This window comes from Camponotus vicinus, unplaced genomic scaffold, assembly GCF_025532165.1.
Source record: "Camponotus vicinus isolate PSW18456_S1 unplaced genomic scaffold, iyCamVici1.0 SCAF_11, whole genome shotgun sequence".
NCBI lineage: Eukaryota > Metazoa > Arthropoda > Insecta > Hymenoptera > Formicidae > Camponotus > Camponotus vicinus.
The window spans coordinates 2,100,445-2,126,222 of record NW_028141947.1 but is presented as its reverse complement, the minus strand read 5'-3'; the positions used below and the strand labels follow the sequence as shown (position 1 = coordinate 2,126,222).

General features: G+C 26.6%; 1 protein-coding gene across 2 annotated transcripts; it reads right to left on the bottom strand.

Annotated features, from left to right (window-relative positions):
• Positions 1–3,330: 3,330 nt before the first annotated feature.
• LOC145961347 (aminopeptidase N-like) lies at positions 3,331–19,163 on the bottom strand. 2 transcript variants are annotated; one of them, XM_083081448.1, is made up of 14 exons: positions 18,955–19,163; positions 18,390–18,833; positions 16,637–17,074; positions 15,888–16,071; positions 14,002–14,140; positions 12,204–12,291; positions 10,880–11,250; positions 8,036–8,316; positions 6,604–6,797; positions 6,103–6,441; positions 5,951–6,020; positions 5,740–5,847; positions 5,495–5,668; positions 3,905–3,993 (listed from the first exon to the last, which is right to left on the bottom strand). In XM_083081448.1, the coding sequence occupies exons 2-13, from the start codon at positions 18,815–18,817 to the stop codon at positions 5,621–5,623; spliced, it is 2,688 nt and encodes an 895-aa protein (XP_082937574.1). In that variant the 5' UTR covers positions 18,818–18,833; positions 18,955–19,163; the 3' UTR covers positions 3,905–3,993; positions 5,495–5,620. The 2 variants fall into 2 exon arrangements, with proteins under 2 accessions (XP_082937571.1, XP_082937574.1); XM_083081445.1 differs by lacking the exon at positions 5,495–5,668 and having other exon boundaries at positions 3,331–3,993.
• Positions 19,164–25,778: the final 6,615 nt, after the last annotated feature.

The following is a 25,778-nucleotide window of genomic DNA, read 5'->3' as shown; positions in this document are numbered from 1 at the left end:
ACTAATTTGTTAATATTTATATACAAGTAGGTATATTTAAATATTAATTACATGTACAGTATTTTATAATATTAATTGCACATATAATATTTTATTATATACAACATTCGTAATTATTTTACATTATATTAAAATTATAATCTATACTGTAATATTATCCACTATTAAATCACATATATATATACATTACACAATAATGTACATATATTAATTTATGTGTATTAGCAAGTAATAATTAATGCAATACTAATATACACATATTGATATATATTATTAATATAATAAAAAAACGTAAGAGATGTTAAAATAAATAAATAAATATTAAAATATAATTTTATATGTATGGAGTTACTATAATAAGGACCCAGCAATCAGCTTGTTCTTATAATATCAACAAAATATATTAAACTACGTATTAAAATATAACTTTCTCTCATTTGCATAATTAATAGTACAATTTAAATATCTCAGATTTGCAGAGCGATAAAAAAATCTGTAATCATGCATGAAGTATTCTTATAATACAAACGCATCGAGTATCATTGCAGGACAATTAAAATCCTATCCAGTATAATTAAAACCCTAAGGAATTAAAACGCATTTTATTTTGCATATTACTCAGGGACATGACCTTGGGAACATATGTCAAGATCAAAATCATTAGTGGTGGGAATGTATAAAGGTGAATATATTTACCAGAATTATTAATAAAATTATACCAATAAAAAATTCTAATTAAAAGCAATAAGTATCATTAACTCATCAATAAATTTAGCGGAAATATTATATAACCTTTTAGCGCGATTGTGACCGTGATAAAATAAGACTTCCGTGTGTTTACTATATTATCTCGTCTCCGGCATGAACTTGACCTAGTTACTTAGCTGCAGGAATATGTCACGTTATCTGTGCTGAATGCAGGTTATTCATATGATAGCGTGATCCGCCGCATAGGTGGGCTTCAATGAAGAAGGAGGTGAGATGATGCAAAGGTATGCGACGTTATAGATGCCATATCGTCTAATGAAACAAAGATTGGATCAAGTTTTGTAGAACATGAAGAGAGTAATACCGGACTCTCACTTTCATGTCTCCGCAGCCTATGAATCGCACATATATTTCCGCGAGCAAACATTTGCGACGCGTGTACTCACAGGGTATAGCTCTTCATATGAAGAAATGCTTTTTTGCTGATTTATATATATATAATATCAAAAGTATTTTAAGCACAATTGCTCATGCTTAAATAATGACACTTATTAGAACCAATTACATTTTACTAATTTGCTCTGCATTTTTTCTCTTCACTCCAATATTCGAACAGAGAGAATTCTAAAATAGGAAGAAATTAATAAGATAATTTTGCTTAGAAAGTATCTTTCATTGATCAATATAAGATCTCTTGAAAAAATTATTAAATATGTTTTATATATGATCATCAAATTCTTCAGAGCTTATCTCTCGAATTTGATAATATGGAGAGTGTTCTTACAGAAGAGTTCTTTCCTCCGTTCTCTATTTTACATTTTTTTACCATGCACGTTTGGAGCATCTTTATTCCATCGTTACCTTTAGCAGATAAATGAATTCTTTTTCTTTTCGCCGTGAAATAAGGAAACTGAAGTTTACAAATATCATAGCGAGACAAAGAAAATACGTATTGATTCAGCTATTAATTATTCAAGTACATAACATTCCAATATTTTCCTAATTGATCTCTGCCGTGCGGACAATCTTTTTCTTCATTGACATTCATTGGGTGTCGTCGGTACCGCGGGAGATAAGGGTCGAAAAATAATTTCTTCTAGAATCGTACCAGCTTTCACAAGATCGTGGATTCGTCCTTGGAAATCTAGTAGGCGGACCGAAGGTTTCTGCTAGCGCAGAGATGGGCACGAGATAAATTTTAACATATCGATGAGTTTTGTTCCTTGTGTATATGTATTGATCATGCCTGATTCCATTTGACACACTACTCAATTCGGGTTTCTTGGATTTTTAAATTCGTACACAGGATATGTGTATAATAAAATTGATGAGAAAATATAATATAAATATTATAAAATATAATAAGAATAATAAAAAAGTATAATAATAAAAAATACTCGTGAATAATGCCTTTCAAAATTGTCCAATATGAATGAAATTCCAATTATGATTTTATAATTTGCATTTTCTTCATTTAAATTTCATTGTAAAAATGACTACTTTACAAAAGTTATTTAAATAGCACATTTACGTGAAAATTTATTAACTAGAATATCTCTACATATATATTTCACGATATAATGCAATTATAAACAAAAAATCCAATTTTTTGCAGCTATAGTTATAACGTTACAATATAGAGAGAATATAAATCATAGCTCGAACATATATTTTATCTATGATTATATAGATTTTTGCGGTCCTACTTTGATGAAAATGTGACAACGATAATTACTTGACTGTATTATAATGTCATGCTGTTCAATCGAATAAAAGATATGGTCATACATACAAAACCAACATTTTACTCTTATCTATGTAATGATCTATGTAATGATACTACTATACGATATATGACGTAGTATTAAACTTAGACCAAAGAGAACTAAACAAACATATAATATTCCTTGATGACAAATAATTTAAATGTCGTGGGTTATTTATATTTTATGATGCTTCAGAAAAGAGAAACTTATTAAATAAATTTATAATTAACGCCGTTTTTTAAACGGACATCCGTAAATTGAACTCGGATTGAAATCGGATAGTATATAGCCACATGCACTACTAGCGGTTCACGAATATACATATATCACTCTAATAGAAAGCTGTGACTTTTATATGACATCAAGTGAATTAAATTTGATAATTTCTATCATTATAAAACATTAATTATTGCGAAATATTGTCATTATAGAAATAAATGATTTATGATTATATAATTTGTCTTTTATTTAAAAATATCGCTATTTGCTTATATAGTAGGCGCAAATTAATTTGTGTGCATCAGTGCGTGCATGCGCGCGTGCGTGAGTGTGTAAATATTCGCACAAATGCATGCGAGTATATATATATATATTACATTTCTTTAAATATATATAAGAAGAAGTATAGAGGAATATACATGTAGATGTATAAGAAAATTGTACCATGTGGTTTATTATAAATCAAAGATTATATAGAATTTACAAAGATCATGAGTACAAAACAATTAATAATATATATATTTAAAATATTAATAATACATATTAAATTTATAACAACAATTTATTATATAAATATAAAATTGTTATTATGTATATACAAATATTAAAGAATTGTAATAATATGTTTTATAAATTTTTTATTTTAGATGTTATTTAAACATTAATATGCATTATTATATATTAAGAATTTGATTCAAGATAATAAAATTAATAAATATTAACAAATAAAGTTACAAATATCGAACAAATCAAATACAACTTAAAAAATAAATCAGAATACAGTTTAAATTAGATAATACATTTTTAGATGGTACATTAATAATATAATGTCAAATATTGCAGATACTTTCTCATTTATATAATTAGAATTATTCATATACTATAATATAATTTAATTACAATTATTTATAATTATAAACATAATTAACACTTTGTATTATTTCATGTTAATAAAGAAATGGAAATATCGGTTAACGCCAAAAAATATTTTTGTAAGTGCACGTGCATTGAATTATATATTATTAACGCACATAAGCATAAATAATAAATCGATAACTATAAACCTTATAAAAAGCTATTTATAAGAAAGATATATAAATGTATTCGCGTCATAATTGTTACTTTTATTAAACTACTTTTATTAAATGAATATTCGATACCTTACAAAATTTTGAAAGTAATTCTTTTGACTTTTGATTTCGAAAAGACGTGTTTGTATCTTGCTTTGAATATTTAAAACATATTGCTTCATACTTTTGTACTCTTCGCTAATTCTATTCACTTGTCTAAATTCCCTTGTCTAAAACAAATTATATCGATATTAATTATTGGTGAATAGCAACTAATCAATTATCAATAAATGTTATATTAAATTATATCTCGTATGTGTGCATATATATATATATATATATATATATATATATATATATATATATATATATATATATACAGGATGTCCGTTCTAACATCTGCCAAAAGAAAAACCATAAGTAGATCTCGTTAAACTGAATTAAAGTAAGTCTTATACTATTTTGTAAACAACTATGTACAATTTCGAGATATTAATTTAAAGAAATCGGATAGTAAGAGCACGCGGCGAGAAAAGCTGTCCCACTGTAACTTGATACTAGGGGCAAGACGAAGTGGTGGACAGGGCGCTCTCCAAAACATGATGGTCGTTGACTTTTTTAAATTAATATCTCATTAATTATTGCGAAAATTTCAAAACAATAGAAGATTTTCCTACTCAGTTTAACTCACTCTACTTACACACGAGGAATTAGGCGATTACTAGGTAACACCCTGTATATACTAAACATTTTATTTAAATATAATAGCACAAATATTTAATTTATAATAATAATCTTAAATATAATTGGAATAAGTAATAATTATAGATTATGAAAATTATAACTTCTCCGAATTAAAATTTTAGTTACCCTAAAAACGATTTATAAGATTGTAAATATTTTAAATCAAATATATAATGATTTTGCATCTTCATAAAAAAATTTGTCAGCAAGCGAATAAAGTGACATGAATTTTAAGAAATTAATAAAGTACTAAATGTGAAATTTAAATTTAAATTTTTCGAACTAGTAAGAGAGAGCCAGATGCGAATGTGGTAGTGCCTCAGTTTCAGAGAAAATTAATTTTTCTTTCAAATTAAATCGTTGTACATGGAATACATTTTTTTCTCGATGCGATACTAAATAACTAAATAAATATCAATTCAAGATTTTTATTAAAATAAGTCATTCCTGATCGCTTTAAAAAAGCGTAGGCGAAGAAATATCGAGATAAAGTTGCTGAAATGAGAATAAAATCATTATTCTATTGTACTATGTGTTCTATTATGTTATGTGTATAGTGTTGCACTATTTTATTTAATAATTCTTTTATCTGCAACGAATCTTTATGAATAATATTTTGTAACCTTCTTGACAAATAAAAGTTTACAGAATTTAGAATTAGAGATTTTAAAAATAAAATTAGAAATCTATAAGAGCTATTGCTATCACAAAGAAAATATCATTATATTATAATAATCTATCATTATTAAATTTTTAGTTTAATAAACAGATCATATAATATTGAACTCATCATATAATATTGAAGTATGCTAATTACACATTACGCAATAATCCTCTCAATCATATATTGAAAAAATTTAAATTTATTTAACTAAGAGATATTTAAACATCTCAAAGCTTATAAATTCTCTTTTTAAAATTTATATAAATCGGTTTTTATTAAGATTACTAAAATTTCCAAGTAAAAAAATTCTCTTTCTCTTTTGCCTTTCGCTTGCTCGTTCGCTCTTTCTCATTCTCTCATTCACTAAAAATTTCAATAATTTGAAAACAGTATATTTTCGTAAATTAGAAATAAAAATATGATTATTTTATAAAAGAAATTAGATGACATTAATTTTTGCTTGTCCCATCTTTGAGATACTGTGATATTAATATATTCTGTATGAAAACAAAAAATCAACGATTAATAAGCGAATATATATTAGTATAATGCTATTCATAAAGTTTACCTTTACTTTCATATCTCTCTCTTCCGTATATGCAATCCATATCTTCTTATGTTCATTTAATTCAACTTTAGTTACATTAATAAGTTTATCTGTTAAGAAATCGTTTATCTAAAACAGATTATTTTGATATTCAACAACAATATTAAATAATATATTTATGTCGCATCATGATTATTTATTTTACACATATATAAGCACATGCAATTTTTACCTTTTCGAGTTGTTTCGTAGAATACACATGATTAATAATAACAGTAAATGCTGCATATTTGCTGACTTGTCTATAACAATAAAATAATAAATTTATTGATATATACATAAACTATTGAATGAGATATATATTTACGGAGAAACCTGTATTACCTGGGTCTTATATTCTCAAGTTTTTCTAATATGAAGTCGAGTACTACAGAATTCCTCGCGTGCTTCGCGATAGTAAAAAGAAAATAATTAATATAATCTTTATCGGAAAAATCTTTTAAAAACATAATCGATGTTGTACTATCATTTTTTATTAGATTTAAATAGTCTTTGATAAAATGTGGATCCTCAGAGCAAGCCAGATATTTTAAAAGTTTAGTTTTAAATTTTTCTTTTCCCAGACGATATACTCTCCACCAAGGAGAATCTTCATCGCTAAGAGAATAGGACAACGTTTTTAAACCTTGACAGAGTGTCCATTCTTTCCACCATGGCAAGAGTCTATGGAAAATTCGACAAGAAATAAATTTTTGTATAATAAATTATAAAAGTGTTGCACATATTAATCTTATATTTTTCTTATATTCAATAAATTTATTAAACATTGCACATATATCTATAAGGCAATTAAACTAAAATGATCGAATATGTAAGAAAAATTACGTGTGTTCTTTGGAATTTACGAGATGTCGTCTTAAAATATGACCGGCTGTTTCTTTGCATTTGGGTTCATCAAGAGAACATGCCCATTTTGCAGCTTCCATTCTTAAACTCTTTTTAAAATCGTCTTCATTAGAAACTTCATCGTATCCAAGTTTGTCTCGAAGTAACTCGTGCAATAAGTTCCCTATTATTACCTAAAAGTATACATATATATATAACATATAATAACAATATATATATATATATATATATATATATATATCTATATATATATATATATATTGTTATTTGATATAAATTTTAAATTTTTCGGTTCTTGCGTTATATTTTTGCTGTATAAAAAAATATTTTGTGTAACTGTATTTTACATGATTTGATATAGGGTGTACCTAAATTCGCGATAATTCGCGAAATATTTTAATGACAAATTCTTTGTAACATTTTAAAACGAAAAGTCTAATACGAAAATCTTGAGGCTATAAAAAATGAGAGGCTATAAAAATTCTATGTCGAGGCTATGAAATTCTTGAATAATTTCACAATAATTTCAGCAGTGTCGAAAGTATTCAATTCATGGAAGCATCTTTAACCGTTTTGTCACGCCTGAGCGCGCGAAACTCTAGCTCTGTCATTCGTGATCTTTAAACTTTTCCCATTTGAAAACTATTGTAGCCTCGACATTTTCGTATTATACTTTTCATCTTAAAATGTTACAAAGAATTTGTCATTAAAATATTTATCGCGAGTTTAGGAACACCCTGTATGATTAGAACGTTCTGTCTTACTAAATAGCTCTCACTTCCTTTTTCTAAAGATGTCTGTTACACAGCTATACTTATACATAAATTTACACACAGATTTGTATTCTTCTACACATTCACACATGCCGTTTATACATATCCATATCATATAACATACACATAAATACAGAAGTGCATATATCCTACATGTAAACATTATAATGTATAATATAATATATATAATAATTTAATAACTTTTTAACTGTTTGTGTATTACACACATAAATAACTAATATATGTTTCCTACTAATTTTCTATTTCTCTCAAAATTAATAATATTTAAATTATCTTAGTCGTTATGAACATCGGGCTGTGATTAAAAATGGTAGCAATTTTTAAATTTCTCTCTTTTTCCCTCCAACCTTTTATAATTAGTTCATACTGTATTCGAATATTAATTTATAAGTAGATATTTATTTTTCATCTAGAATATATTTAAAAAATATAATTTTATCTACATGTATTTTATTGTATCTTTTTGGAAAGCATGTGATAATTATTGTTATAAAAGTACACAATTTATTAATATATGTAAATTTTATTAATATATATAATAAGTAAAACATTTTTTATAGTACGTTTAAAGAGTTTTAGTATATTTAACATCATTATTGACGATTTATAATATTTACCTTGATGTTTTCAAAATTTGTTTCCGAAAAGAAGAAGACATTGGACAGATATTCTAAGGCTTTGAACATAGGATACCATGCGATGTAGTCTGTTTCTCGTGATAAATATTTCGTAATATTCCAGAATATAGTGGAATTAAGTTGGTCTATTATCACTAAGTGGAAAGCGTCATCGATAATTTGGGCACGATTAAGAACATGTATTTTTGTATAATTTTCAGAATTTAGATAACTTGCAATTCTTCTCCAGTTCTCGATATCATAATTGACTCGATAATAACCTACCAAAAATAAATATATAAATTGTATCGACTATATATACATATATAATTCTTTCAAAGGGTCTATCAATAGTTATAGTATCCGTTTATATTTTTGTACATATTAACACAGATAAAAAAAATTGAACATAAATAGAAATACAAATTGTATAATGTTATATATAAAATTATTTTGAATTAAGATTGAGTGCTTATAATAATTGTACAAGAAATTTTATATAAAACTAAACTAATTTTGATTATAAATATCAAATTATATTACATAATACAATGTAACGTTATTCGTTATTATCTACATATTGACATAAAAGCATGTGAAACTATATTAAAAAAGCCTTTTTATTAATTACATTTCATATAACCATTATTTTTTATGTTATGATAAATTATATATGATGGAGTATTTTAAATAGTTCAAAATCATGTAGCGTAACATCGTATATATAATCTACTAAAGAATATTCGTATGTACCAATAAAAAATTGCATAAACACAATTGCAATTTAATAATATAAAGTATATATATGATCGAAATAATAAAATTAATTTGCAATAATTTCTATATGAGTCGATTAAATTTTCAAATGATTTATTAATCATAAAATAAGTTCTTATATTCGTCCACATACATATACATATAGTATATATGTGAACGAATATAAGAACTATATATATACATATATATATATATATATATTGTCTTATTTTAAAGAGCTAAAATATTGTGCACTTAAAGAAACGATTTAAGCAAAGTAAAGAGAAAATCTTTGTTGTAATTAAATTTTAAATAAAATAATGATGCCTAAGCATATACTAACAATAAGATAAAAAACATAATTTTATGGAATTTTTATTGAAGAATGCATATGTAAATGCATTGCAAACTCAAAAATTTTACGAAATTGTAAAATTGCACATTTCAATTTAATGCAAAAGATATTATTAAATTACTAAACATTAAAAATTAGTAATTTAAAAATTAATAATTTAAAAATTAATAATTTCTTTATTCAATATATTGTATAGAAAGAGCAGGATTTAGACAAGATAAATCCCATAAAGTAAAAATAAATTCCGAAAGCATTTTTAGCGAAAAATACGAGAAAAATTAAAAATTCTACGACTAATAGATAACATTAATAAACAATGTTATAGCCATTATACTTCTCCCCTAAGCTGAATACACGCTTAATCTCGAATTTATCATAAATGTAAATAAATCATTATCCAAACAGGGACGAGAAACTGAAATTTTTTTTTCCATAAAAAACAACATCTTACAAATAATACTTGAATATATATATTAAGTCTTCGCCTTATTAAAGATGAATCTACAATATACTAAAAATAATTACAAAAAAAAGACTAACAAGAAAAGATTAATAACAACTCTACACAGGTTATATTAGTAACTTATATAAATGAAATAGTTTACTCTTTAATTAAACGCGTAGGCATAGGATTCCGCTCCTACCCTTTGCACATCAACTCAAAAAAAACTAACCCACCTATGTCCGAGATATGGTACATTTCGCTTCACATGGAAAATTGCAAACTTATGTGAGTTAAAGTTTTTTTGCTTTTTATGTCACTCAAAATTTCATCACTTATTATTGGTATCTAGTGGTCGTGGAATGTTTTAAATATTTTCCCGTATTTTCGGAATTTACTTTTACATTAGGGCGGCAAAGATTTGTATCTCTAATCAATATTTATATTAATTATCAATGATATGTATTTATTATTGTTTTATTAAATTAAATTATTTTGTAAATATAGTAAATTATTTAATATATAGTATAGTAAGAGAGAGTAATAGATCTTTTATTAAAAAATAAAAATTTATTTATAAACATACATATATACATACATAAACATACATATATACACACATACATACACATACAGGATGTCTGGTAATAATCGCCTAACCTTTCGTGTACAATTAGAACGGATTAAATTGAGTAGAAAAGTCCCCTACTGTTTTGCAATCTTCGTAATAATTTATGAAAAATTAATTAAAAATGATCGGCCAATGCAAGCGAGTAAAAAGCACGCAGCAACGAGAGCCATCCCACTGTAACTTGATACTAATATTCTAAACCGATTCTTCAATTAATTTCTCATTTATTAATTTCATTAATTTATTGCAAAGATCGCAAAACGATAAAGGATTCTTCTACTCAGTTTAATCCACTCTATCTGCACACGAGAGGTTCGGTGATTATTATCGGGCACCTGTATATTGTGTTTTTGTGTACATTGTGTATATATATATATATATATATATATATATATATACACAATGTACACAAAAACACAATAAAGAGAAAAAGTTTACTTTATTAAAAATATTATTTATTATGTATTAATATGTATTATTATTATGTTATAATAATAATACATATTAATACATAATAAATAATAATATTTTTAATAAAGTAAACTTTTTCTCTTTAATGTGTATATATGATAAAATGTAATAAATTATGTAATAATTTATTACATTTTATCATATAATTTTATCATATATTTAATATATAATAATTTATTGCAAACATACCAGTTTGTTGTATATTAAAAAGTATCCAGCCATCCTCTTTAACTTTATAGACCCTTAATCCAGAAGACAAAAAACGGTGCAAAAAAATACTATCAAAATCAGCAACAAAATTGTGATGCGTCTGTGTAGTATACGTTACAGGTATATAAAAATTTTTCAAATTATTTAAATTGTGTATCGATACATTTATCAATACTGCATCTATCAATTCTATAGGATAATTATAATCTCGTGTTATTTTCAATACAGGATAATACTTTTGTTTTGTCCAAATTCTAATTATATAGCCCACAGCACTATAAATGTTTCCAGGTACATTTGTAAATATAAGGTTCTTCATAAGTTCACTAAAATAGTCGGAATATCGGTTGCTGAAATTAAAACGAAATTTATGCAAAATTTAGTAATGTGTCGACGAAAGGTATTATGAGAAATATTACTATAATATATAAAATTGCTACATTAATTATTTTATATTTAATTAAATATATAATTAATTACATAATTATTTATATAATTTATAGTTTTTATATAAATATTTGGTGCTTTAGTTTAAATTATAATTTAACTAGGAATGGCCAACTCTGATTACTTTTAAAAGATAATTATATATATAAATTGAAAGAATCTTGCATATTTAATAACATTAAAGGTGAAAGGAATTGTGTAGTTAGATAATAAAGTTTGAAAGAAACGATGTAAGTTTAAATAAAAATAATCATACGAGGGTGGGGTGATAAGTTTCCGGCCTGATAAAGAAAAAAACAGTTTTTGGATTTTTTTTTATTTTATTTTTCAACATAATCTCCACAAAGACTAATATATTTTTCATAACGGTACTCTAATGGAGTGATACCAACTTTATAGTGCGATTCGTCGAGCTCCTCAAAATACCCATTTACAGCGTTAATGACTTCCTCGTTGCTCTTAAATTTTTTTCTATCAACGAATTAAAGTTCGAATTGCTTCCCCAACCGTCTTATTCGCCAGATTTAGCACCCAGCGACTATAATCTATTCCCTAACCTCAAAACATGGCTCGGTGGAAAAAAATTTAAGAGCAACGAGGAAGTCGACGAATCGCACTGTAAAATTGGTATCACTGCATTAGAGCACCGTTATGAAAAATGTATTAGTCTTTGTGGAGATTATGTTGAAAAATAAAATTTAAAAGAATCCAAAAAACTGTTTTTTTCTTTATCAGGCCGGAAACTTATCACCCCACCCTCGTAATATTTGAAACTTTTATAAAATCTATAATCAATCAATCATCATGTTTACTATTCTGTAATATAGTAATTATAGTAGTACAGTATATTACTTACATATACTCATCCTTTCCTTCTATGCGGACACCCTGCCAGAATATCTCTTCAGTAAGCATGTGTTGCAACATACGCAATAGACTGGATGCTATAATTACATAATTTAAATTATATAATTTTTATCAGAACATGAATAAGTTAATAGTTATAGTAGATAATAGTTAATAATTGTAGTAAAAATGCATAGAGAGTTACATCACCGATTTTATCGCTGTTTGAATATGTTATAGAGGAGGTTCTCTTGAGTAATTTCAAAAAATAAGTGGGGGATGGCGTTACTTTAGAAAATATAACAAGTTAAAATTTGATCATTTTAACGCTTTTTTTAGACATTGTAAAGTGATATTAAAAACATTGTGTATGTATATAAGGTTTGTTTATCATACAGTAACTTATAATAAGATATTTTTTTATTTATAAAATGTAATCTAAACAAAATTTTATTTTTAAATCAGAAATAGAGTTGCATTATATCTTCCGGAAGAGAAACCTTTCCATAAAGGTGCGGGAAGGGGCGTAACTCACTGCGTCCATGCAATATACTTTGTAAGACAAAGCGAAATTAATTCTCTAATCTTAATCCTCGCTGAGAGTTTTGCCTACGCCTTTTTACTATAATTATATATATATATATATATATATATATATATATACATATAGTTAAATATACCTGCGATAAGTATATACAAAGTGTCCCACTCTAACATTCATACACGTAATAACTCGAAAATATGGCTTTTTGGAAAAAAATATTTCACAATAAACGAATGTTTCATTATTGAATCTCAAACCAACATGAGAGAACCATACATAATCATACCGTTATCAATTGCAAAAAACGCAGAAATCCGATTTCTTGTGACTTAACACATTGGCACAGTACAATTATAATAATTTGAGAAACTATTGGAAACAATATGCTTACCAGATTTCTGCGAGAAAATTTAAAGTCATCTATGCATCGAGGATAGATATTTTTATAATGCGTCACCGTATAATACTTTGTAATACATATTGTTAACATTGCGCTGAAGAGGGATCAAAAGATGAAACGTTCGTTGTTTATTAATGTAATCATTTTTAACTTGATAAATATACGAGTAATCAGAAAGAAAGAAGTGTTGTTTCGTCCCTACACTCCAACTACCGCGCTGTGGCTCTAATTTGCCAATTACGATTTAATTTTTAATTATATTTTTTTAACAATTTTAAACATTTTTAACAATTGTGTTTTCTTTATCAATTGATTCCTCTCATTATTCTGTGCATAATATTGATGTAAGATAATCGAAAAATAAATATTTGACGAAATATTTTATGATTTTTATAACATCTTGACTTAAAGTATAAAATATCTTGTAAATTATTCAATTTTTAAATATATTATCCTTTTAATTTTTTTTTAAATATTGTAAGGAATCGTTTTATCTAGAACAAATTAGGTAGTCTCATTTAGAAAAACTAAGTTGACCTCGACATGACCTACATCCAAGGTCCAACTAATATTCCTATCTTCTTTCCTCTTCCAAACCTTACAACTTTTATTTGAGACATTTTTTTCTAAAACGCCATATTCTCGAGTTATTACGGTGTAAAATTAAAAAGATATCTTGTATATTTAAATCTATATGTATAAGCTTATAATGTCAAGTACATACATAAATCTATGAATTATATATATATATATAATGAAGCTATTATATATAAAATTAAATTTTTTATCAGTTATTCTATATATTTTTTTAAATATTTATAATCAATATTTACGCATGATCAGTTCTTAATTATATTATCATACCTCTAATGTAATGGGGAATTTCAAAAGAACTGTCGAATGGTGTGTTATAAAGTGATGTATTATATTTAGTATCGAAATGAAAGGATTCGTGTTGAATTTGTACCACAAACAAGTCCATCATGCGGGTACTCGGGTGAGCCTATAGAAAATAGTTTTAATGTATTTACTTAATTAATATTAGATTTAACACACAATAGCAATATACGTTAGAGCTGCTACTTTCTACGTTTACGTAAAAATACTTGTTACTCTTATACTCCTAAAATATAGAATAAATAAACCAAAAATATCATATATTAATAATAAAAATGATTACGCGATGTAACTTTTAAATTAAATATTTCTAGAATTATTTATAATATATTATATAGCAAAATTATCTTATTACAATTTGATATGTATACATGCATAACTTTATAACAATTTTATGTATAATTTATATGATCTGAATGATAATTTCTCTTCTATTTTATATAATAATTTAAAGCTGTCGGGCAAATATAATATAGCAACTTTGACAAATAAAAGAAACATAAAAATGTAAGAATATTTTAAATTATATTATCCATGTATGTTGCAGGTTTACTTGAAAAATTAGCATCTTTAAAAAAATTATCATTTTTCTTTGTAGATATAAAATCTTCGCGTAATATTTTGATTCATAAAAAATTTTTATGTTATGATAAAGCTAAAAAATTATAAAAAGAATTTTTGCAATATATATATATATATATATATATATATATATATATATATATATATATATATATATATATATATATATATATATTGCTATATATTGTATACAGGGTAGACCATTTTAATCAATACACGCGAATATCTCAGAAACACTGCATTAAATCGAAAAATGTTTCAGACATAAGTTATATGACTTGAAGGGGGACATAAGAGGGTACCATTGGTTTGATCTTGGGTAGCGTTGTCAAGGTCAGGGCAAGGTCACTTTGGATTTTTTAAATGGAACTCCCTATTTTTTATTACATATTCTTGTAGCTCATCCCGAGAGCTTTCCAAAACACTATAATTAAGTTAGTTTTCATTAAGTACTTTCCGAGTTACGAGGCTTGAAATCATTTCTTAATTTTACATAAACCGTAAAATATCTTGTAAAATATTCATTTTTCGATTATCTTATCTTAATACTTTTATGTACATAATAATGAGAAGAATCAATTGGTGTAAAGAAAACACATAGTTATTTTTAAGAAAAAATATGTAATTGTTAATTGCAAATTACATATTTTTTCTTCGAAACAACTATGTGTTTTATTTACACCAATTGATTCCTCTCATTATTTTGTACATAAAAGTATTAAGGTAAGATAATCGAAAAATAAATATTTTACAAGATATTTTACGGTTTATGTAAAATTCAGAAATGATTTCAAGCCTCATAACTCGGAAAGTACTTAATGAAAACTAACTTAATTATAGTGTTTTGGAAAGCTCTCCAGATGAGCTACCAGAATATGTAATAAAAAATAGGGAGTTCCATTTAAAAAATCCAAAGTGACCTTGCCCTGACCTTGATAACGCCACCCAAGGTCAAACCAATGGTACCATATTATGTCCTCCTTCAAGCCATACAACTTATATCTGAAACATTTTTCGATTTAATGCAGTGTTTCTGAGATATTCGCGTGTATTGATTAAAATGGTCTACCCTGTATATATACATATATATATATATATATATATATATATATATATATGTATATATAGAGGGTAGACCATTTTAATCAATAATATGATAGTTAAAGATATATATATATATATATATATATATATATATATATATATATATCTTTAACTATCATATTATTTGCAGATGAGCAAGTTTTGCGCTAAAGGATGCTTAAAGTAACCTTATTGATGACATATAATCCAAGAAATGTTACAAAAGCCTCAGCTAACCAAGCGTCAGTTGACAACCAAAGTGGATTTTCAAAATAAAAATATTCTTGTATTATTTTATGGGCTATGAAGTGGGCAACTTTGATTTTACTCGCAACAGAATCTATATTCTTATTGTAAATAATATCTGCTTCTCTGAAAATTAAAAATATATTTTATAGAATGCTTATTTTTGTTGAAAATATTGTACTAGCAAATTTATAATTAAATAATTCTATAAATTAACATATTAATTATATATTAATGTTTTATAATGTCTGCGCATATGAATGACTCACTGAATGACAAAATAAATACTCGTTTCCAATATATATATATATATATATATATATATATATAAGTTTTTTAATTATTGATCGATAAAAAATATTATATAACCTTGATATAATAAATTTTAATATAATACTTTGCTTAATTTGCAAGTTTTAATTTTGTGATTATAAAATATATACAATATTTTAATATTATTTTTCGTATAAATTGATTTACATTGAATATATAATAAATGTTTATAGGTATATTTTTTTCATTTTCTCATATTCGATTTTACTTATTTTTTTTAAATATATTCGATTTTGATTATTTTTTAAAATATAAAAGTAGACAAAAGAGAGATATGTAGATAATTTTAGATACGAAGAATTGTTATCTTTTTTTTCATTTTCCGAAACATATTAATTTTTTTTAATTTTATAATTACCTAAAAAGAATAAGGCCCAGATTTACGATGCTTTCGTTTTGAAAATCAGGAATTACAATGTGATTTATTTGCCAAGTTTCATTCAGCCGTTTCCATTCATAAAATAAGTACAGTGTTATATTTTCAGCAAATTCGTGTGCAAATGCGCAGTCCATTCTACACCACATATCAACTCTGACACTTTCATTTGTACCAGGTATAAGAATTAAGTTAGTCAAAAATACAAAATAATTAGGGTTTACGAGTGTAGCACTAAAATATGTCATCATCATGTTTTTGTTTTCATTCATTTCTTTTGTTTTTATCGGTATATTTGATAAAACTCTATAGTTTGGATAATATTCTATACTAATATTATAGGGCAAGATGGCTGTCGAAGATTTGGGCATATGTGAAACTATGTGTTCGATCCCAACAGTATCAACATACGCTGCGAACCTATTACATTTACAAATATGAATTAATTTTCGACAATTACATAGTAATATTAAAAATTATATAAAGAGAAGATATACGGATGTAATTTTTATAAGAATAATATATATATATATATATATAGAAAATTACGGCATAGATTTCTTCTTACTCTTTTGCTCGATATCTTATATAACATTATATAACCTAATAACAATTTTGATATAATAATTTTGACATAATAAAACATAATGGTTATAAAATATTTATTTTAGAATATACAGATACAAAATAAATAGTTAATATTTAATAGTTAATATTTTAGTATTTTAGTAACAAAATTTTAACGCACACACACACACACAATAAAATTAAAATAAATTTCAATATAAAACAATATTAGAATAAAAACTTTTTTTAGTTGATTTTAATTGATATGTTATTAATCATTCCATACACAATTTTATATATATTGGAGAAACTACATATTTTAATGATAACTTTAGTTATTCTCGTATTATAGCGAAAATTGTATTGTTTCTAAATAATATTATGCGTGCATGTATGTGCACGTTTAAATACATGAAACAGCATAAGTATAACTTATATATTTAATTTTATATATAAAATGTTTATGCAAATTGAGTAAATGTTCATTCATCTAATCAAATTTTGTTAATGACTTCTATGGACTATAAGAATAAACAAATTCATATAAACATGTGTCTAGAAATATTTTTGTTCCGAATTATTATAATTTTTATAGAAGTTTTTTAGGTCTATATCATCAGCTATATTACAGACTAATTTTATGATGTAATGCCCCGGTAATAGGCTTCATTAGATATCTGTAATGAATTTCCTGAAGTTTGGTATTAGTAAACAGTATAAAAATTAAATATTTGCCAAAATTTTAAACCAAATAAAAATAAGTTCTATATAAACATAAACATAAATCCTTCAGAATTATATTATTTAGATTTTGGAAACAATTCGAAACACTACCGGAATATTTGAATTTGTCTGACTGTTGACGATAAATGATATATAAGACGTGTAGTATTGCTGATTACTTTAATTAAATTAATTTTTATTTGCAGTTTACATTCATTTTAATAATAATAATAATAATAATAATAATAATAATAATAAATTGCAAAATTTGTTACTAAGATCTTAGGAAATATATAATTAGGAATAGGAACTTTTCAGATACACACACACACATGTTTATATAAATGTCTTTTCTTAAGAAATACTTTTTGAAATAGAATGCTGTATCAAGATTCTTTCATGAACCTGTAATTATTATATATTTAACATTTTAATAGTTACTTACCATTGTCGTTCACCTCTTTTATAAAACCTTTTTAGGCCTGCATCATCAGTTATATTATAGACTAATTTTATGACGTAATCTCCCGGCATTAGGTCATTCATGAATATATATTCAGTAACGTTCATATCATTATTATACAAAGATTTTATCGGTTTATAAACGATCATTTCTAAATATTTTGGATCATTAATCACCGTTATATCGATAACACGTTTTACGTCTAATTGCAAGTGTATGCTTCGCCTTGATTGTAATATCTGAATACTCATAGTATAGTTGCCGACAAAAGTATCCTCTTTAACATGTGATGTAAGAATGATATCATTTTGTTTCGGTATCATATAGGATGATTGTAAGTATGTGCTATAGTGCATTGAAAAGGCTGATGCGATGATGATTGTTAAATTTAATAATAGTTTTAGAAACATGATACTACTTAGATATCTGTAAAAATATATTTTTCTTAGAAAGTACAAACTTAAACACAGCACTGTCTCTATCATGATTTAATAGAAGAAGGAAATAAGATAATACAGAGAAGTAAACATAATTTTTAATGACTTACTGTGTTTTGAGGTATACCACAAATTCTATCCAAGTGTATGTTTCGTTATAATAATTAGCTGCAATTAATCAATGTTTTATCCACTATCATCATTGTAAGATGAAAAATATATGTGCAGTTATGACTTCTTAATATCTCGAGAACCTTCCAAAGACTGACAACACTTGGGGTACGCGATATTGTAATAAATACGTATGTCATAAACACACAACTTCTGAGGTCGTTAACAGACGTTTTGATCGAGAAATGGTATGTAAGCAAAGCATGGTGCCGTTTTTCCTACTCCAAATGCGTGCTAGCGGCTGAGCGCCATAAGAAAGCAGGCCCGTCTATTTCGTGCCGGTCTAAACCAAAAGAGGTCACCGTCGCGTAGAATACAAAAATCTATAAATATATACAAATATATATATATATATATATTTGAATTTTTTTATACTATTTAAAAGTAATATATTCCTTTACCAAAAATTTGAGAATTTTTATAATTTACAATATACATTCAAATAAAATTTTAAAAACTATATTATTACGAGATTGTATCGGTAAATTCTCTTTAAACAAGTTAACGAAAAAACGTAACTTATTCACACTAGAGTATAATATTACAGTATCGTATATAGGAAAATATAATAAATAAATATTATTTATTAAATTTTTGTTCACGAGCTCTTTCAAATTTATTTGGATTTATGAATAAAGCAACAGGAAATCCCTCAAATCGATCAAATCAATAATCATGTCTTTCTCATAACGAAGCAGATTTTTAAATTTAAATTGAGAAAGATTTTTTATTCATAATGTGGAATAGAAATATTATGGAGATAGCATGCTCCAAGAATTGTGCCATATAATTTATTATTGAATTAACCATTAATAGTACATTAATAAAACATATTCATCAAGAATAATTTTTATAGGATTTAAAATATTAATAACATATATTAATATAACGCACTAATTTGTTAATATTTATATACAAGTAGGTATATTTAAATATTAATTATATGTACAGTATTTTATAATATTAATTACACATATAATATTTTATTATATACAACATTCATAATAATTTTATATTATATTACATGTTTATATATTGATATACTTTATTAATATAATAAAAAACTTAAGAGATGTTAAAATAAATAAATAAATATTAAAATATAATTTTATATGTATGGAGTTACTATAGTAAGGATCCAGCAATCAGCTTATTTTTATAATATTAACAAAATATATTAATCTACGTATTAAAAAATAACTCTCTCATTTGCACAATTAATAGTACGATTTAAATATTTCAGATTTGCAGAGCGATAAGAAAATTTATAATCATGCATGAAGTACCCTTATAATACAAACGCATAGAGTATCTTTGCAAGACAATTAAAACCCTACCTCCAGTATAATTAAAACCCTAAGAAATTAAAACACATTTTATTTTGCATATTACTCAGGGACATGACCTTGACAACATATGTCAAGATAAAAATCATTTGTGGTGGGAAGCATATATAAAGGTGAATATATTTATCAGAATTTTTTATTAATAAAATTATACCAACAAAAAATTCTAATTAAAAGCAATAAATATCATTAACTCTCAATAAATGCAGTGGAAATATTACATAACTTTTCAGCATTGTGACCGTGAAATAAGACTTCCGTGTGTCTACTATATTATCTCGTCTCCGGGATGAATTTGACCTAGTTACCTAGCTGCAGGAACATGTCACGTTATCTGTGCTGAATGCAGGTAACTTATATGCGTGATCAACCGCGTAGGTAGGCTTCAATGAAGAAGGAGGTGAGATGATGCAAATGTACGCGACGTTACACAGTAAAAAATTGTGCGTCCATATGTTAAAATTTTCTTGTGTTACCACATTTTGATTAGTACTTAAATGTAAAATTAACATACAACCTATATATTATTATTTTTATAACGTTTTCATGTGTTACATTTATATCACCTTCATAACTTAACACTTTGTATATGTCTCTTAGAAATGGAATATTATTTTGAGTATTTTGAACATAATCATTTTAAACAATCAACATGTCTCAAAGTCAGTTTAACATTCTAAGAAAAGTTTAAGTGACTCTTCAAATAATCTTGAACTTTGACATACAAAAATAATCAAATTTACTTAAATCAAATGTTTCTATTACAAATAATTTAAATTAACCCATTCGGACCCTATGTACATAATTATGCACAAAAACTTTAAAATCATGTGAAATAGTTATTTTTTAGAATTAGTTTCCCTGCGATCTCTCGGTGGACTAAATAATAATAAAAATAATAATAATAAAAAAAAATAAATAATAATAAAATAATAATAATAATAATAATATATAATTTTTTACATTACCAGAAAAAATTCAGGTCTGAATAGGTTAAAATAATTACTATTATATGTTAATATCCTCAACATTTCTTATGAGTTATTGTAACTATTTTTTCATGTAATTTTTAATTAATTTGTATGTTATTTTTATATTACACTTAAAGTTAACAAAACTACAAATTAACACAAATAAATGTAAAATATTGTGTCAATTATTTAACATTTTTAGTTTGGCAATAAGAAACATACGACGAATGAGTTATTTTAATTTAAAATTTAGAGTGGATTTTCTGGGACATGTGAAAAATGTTATAATTAACATTTTATTTTTTACTGTGTATAGATGCCGTATCATGTATATAGATATCGTATCATGAGACAAAGACTGGGTCAAGTTTAGTGGAATATGGATAGAGTAATACCGGACTCTCACTTTCAAGTCCCCGCAGCCTGTGGATCACACATACACCAGAGAAAGATAGGGATGTATGTGGGAGGAGGTCGGACGTGTCTTTACGCCCATTTGATCAACGAGCGACAGAATCCATCCGTGGCAACGGCATTGACGCATATCCTGTGGAGAGAGCATTCACACATTTTTCAGCCTAACGAATAATTGCTAGAAAACAATATTCGCAGACTAGAAAAATATGTGAGGCGCAAGTGGCTGGATCGGGAATCGAACCCGAGTCTTTCGCTTTCCGGGCAACTGCTCTAGACCACTGAGCTATCCAGACCTCACACCTAATGCTGCTTTTTAACACAGTGATATGCGACTCCAGAGCGATGTTGGTATCTTACTCGATGGATGCAATGCCGATTGCCACGGAGGATCCCTGAAAGGTCGCTCGCTGACCAAATAAGTGCCGGTGGAGGTATTCGCGTGCATGCTGGCTTCCGACTGGCCTTCTGTATAAAACGGCACCGACGAGCACAACGCCGTAGAGTGACCACATCCCCCAAGATCCCTCTAGTATATACTAAAATCCCCACATACACTTGCGCGAGTAAACATTTGCGACGCGTGCACACAGCTCTTTATAGGAAAAAACGCTTTTTTGCTGATTTATATATACGAAATATCAAAATTATTTTATTATTTAAGCACAATTGCTCGTGCTTAAATAATGACACTATCGGAACAAATTATTATTATAACACATTATTAATTTGCTTCGCATTTTTTCTCTTCACTCCAATATTCGAACGGAGAGAATTCGAAAAAGAAATTAATAAGATAATTTTGCTTATACAGAAAATATTCATCTTTCATTCGTTAATATAAGATCTTGCACTTGGAGGGAACTATTAAATACGTTTTATATATGATCATCAAATTCTACAGAGCTTATCACTCGAATTTAATAATATGAAGAGTGTTCTTACAGAAGAGTGCTTTCCTCCGTTCTCCATTTTTACATTTTTCACCGCGTGCGTTTGAAGCATCTTTATTTCATCGTTATCTTTAGCAGACAGATGAATACTTTTTTCTTTCGTCGCGAAAGAAAGAGGCTGAGGTTTATAAATATCACTGCGAAGCAAAAAAAGATATGTATCGATTCGGCCATTGATTATTTATTCAAGTACGTGACGTTCTACATTTTCCTAATTGATCTCTGCCGTGCGGGCAATCTTTTTTTTTCATTGACATTCATTGGTTGTCGTCGACCGCGGGAGATAAGAGTCGGAAATAGTTTCTCCTAAAGTCCTATCGACCTTCGTAAGATTATGGATTCATCCTTGGAAGTCCAGTAGGTGGACCGAAGCAAAAAATCGAAGGTTTCTGCTAGCGCCGAGATGGGCACGAGATAAATTTTAATATACCGATGAGTTTTGTTCTTCTCATATACGTACATCGTATCAATCTTGTGCCTGATTCCATTTGACACAATAAGCTACTCTACTCATGTGTCTTGGACTTTTAAATTCATACACACAGGCTATATAATAAAAATAATAAAATAATATAATATAAATTTTTTAAAAATGTAATAAAAATAATAAAAAAATATAATAATAAAAAATATAACTCGTGAATAATGTCTTTCAAAATTATTCAATATGAGCAAAATTCCAATTACGATTTTATATAGTTTGCATTCAAGCAGCATTTTTTTCATGTAAATTTCTTCGTAAAAATAATTACCTTATACAAATTATTTAAATAGCTTATTTTCACGAAAATTTATTAACTAGAATATCTCTACATATTTCATTATATAATACGATCATCATCAAAACACGTAATCTAATTTTTTGCAACTATAATTATAATGTTATCATAGCTCGAACATATTTTTTATCTACAATTACATAGATTTTTGTGGTCCAGTTTTGACGAAGTGACAACGCTAAATACTTGATTGTATTATGGAACTCCCGATATATATATGCGGCAGCGAAGGTAGGAATAGAAATTGAAATTTCGAGTCCCCTGGGGTACAATTACGCTATTCTATTGCTGTGCGAACTAATAACAGAAACTCTCGTGAACGACAGTTCCGTCCCCTGATTATCCTGGCCACCTGTCACAGCGATTACTCGTAGATACATAATCCGATCGCCGTTTGTCGATGACAGGCGACGTCGTACAGAACGTATGCACGTGCAAGCTATGATTACACACGATGACCATGTTTATTCGCCGCTGTAACCGGCGCCTGACCATCCGAAGATCTGGAACCGCGATGTACGTGCATTTCATCCGTAATGGCAATATATACAAGTTCACGATTGCAATCACGATCTCCGATGCTGTCGAACGCTACGATGCGCAGCATATATCTCGCTGCCTAAAAGCATCACCGAGCGCATCACGCAAATTATAGATGTAGAAAGCACATTAAATTTAATCAATGCACATGTGTTGCGATTGAATGTGTCAGATAATTCTCTTCGTATTATAGAATATCTTTTTGAATGTATTATGTAGGATGAGGCATTTAAAGTGTTACAAGCCATTTTCGTATAAAATGCATTATGACAAAAAATGTTTTAGATAAAAACTATTTCGTTTGCAAGAAAAAAAGATAAGGATATTAGTTTGGTCTTAAATGTAAGTGCTAAAATTTTGTAAAGGTCAACTTTAATTCTTTTTGCTAATGGAACATAGTTTAAAAAATATATATACAATTGCTTGTTGCAAATTCATGTTTATTTTAAAAATAACTTTTAAAATATTTTTTAAAAAACAATTATATACTTTATTTACTCTAATTGATTCTTTTATTTCATACATAAAAATATTAAAGTAAAATAAAATGGAAGAATAAATATTTTACGAAGTATTTCACAGTTTATATAAAATTATGTCAAATTGAAATATATAATATTCTTTAAACTTCAATTTTTAGCCATCGTATCTTTATAACCTTTTATGCCAAATATTGTGACGAATCAATTTATATAAAAAAATTGGAGTGGTTTAAAAAATCTAGATTGATCTTAATATGATTTTGGCACTTACACCCCAAAGTCAAACTAATATCTATATATTCCTATTTTTTTCCTTTAAATGAAATACCTTTTAGTTAAAACAATTTTTGCTATCCAGTGAGAAATGATAGGTTGGAAAGATGGCTATTAGATATCTATAGACATTTAAACATCTAATAAACATAATGTTTTGTATTTCTCACTAGGTACAATGTGTACTTTCAGGAATGGCTTGTAATATTTTAAGTGTCTCACCCTATATATAAGTTCTTTCTTAATATCTTTTTAATTTGTAATATAATAATATTAAAATATGAATACTTCATGAACGAATATATTTCAAGTTTAATTTCAGATTGTTTAGAATTTCCACATATTTATGCTTTAATAGACCTATTTTTGAAAAAAGAGAAACTTTGATGGTTTTCTTTGATGAATATTCTATTAAACATAGATATATTATAATTATATTATATAACACATTTCACATTAACTTTATCGCACCCCGTAAATGAAATCAAAACAAATTTAAAAAATTACAACGGCAAATCTTGATACAGTCGATAACAATCGATGGAAATTAAATCAATTTTGCTTCCAACTATATTATATTCACATATATTATACAATCAAATAATTACACATATGTATGGACGCATTTTAAACCCGATTATTGATCCTTCAACCTTCGAACAGTTTGCTGTTCTTCTTTCAATCTCTCATATTAAACTTTCGCCTTGAAAGTCACGTCAGGGTTGCGTCGGATTTTATCGACGAAGCACGCGGGTGACACCACGTGTATCAATGGCCACGAATTCAAGGCGAAGTTCACGGTCTTATCAACGTCATGTACGACGTACGGAAAGCTACAGCAAGGGCGTTGGCGGGGGCGGCGATTGAGCGCAATGACAAAGAAAAAAATCGAGGCGAGAAAAGATACGATCGTGGTTGCACGATGTATAAAGAAGCGCCGGCACCGACGAGAGTGCGACACTTTTCGATTGCTCACCGACAAAGGCGCAGCGGTTTCGAAACGAG

What these genes read in the sequence shown, in the direction of transcription:
- LOC145961347 (XM_083081445.1), bottom strand. Translation starts at nt 18,817, where the DNA reads ATGTTTCTAAAACTATTATTAAATTTAACAATCATCATCGCATCAGCC. An exon ending in TTTTAATATACAACAAACTG is followed by an intron (nt 8,317 to 10,879) that starts GTATGTTTGCAA and finishes TATTTTTGGTAG; the next exon opens with GTTATTATCGAGTCAATTAT. An exon ending in CTACGAAACAACTCGAAAAG is followed by an intron (nt 5,848 to 5,950) that starts GTAAAAATTGCA and finishes AATCTGTTTTAG; the next exon opens with ATAAACGATTTCTTAACAGA.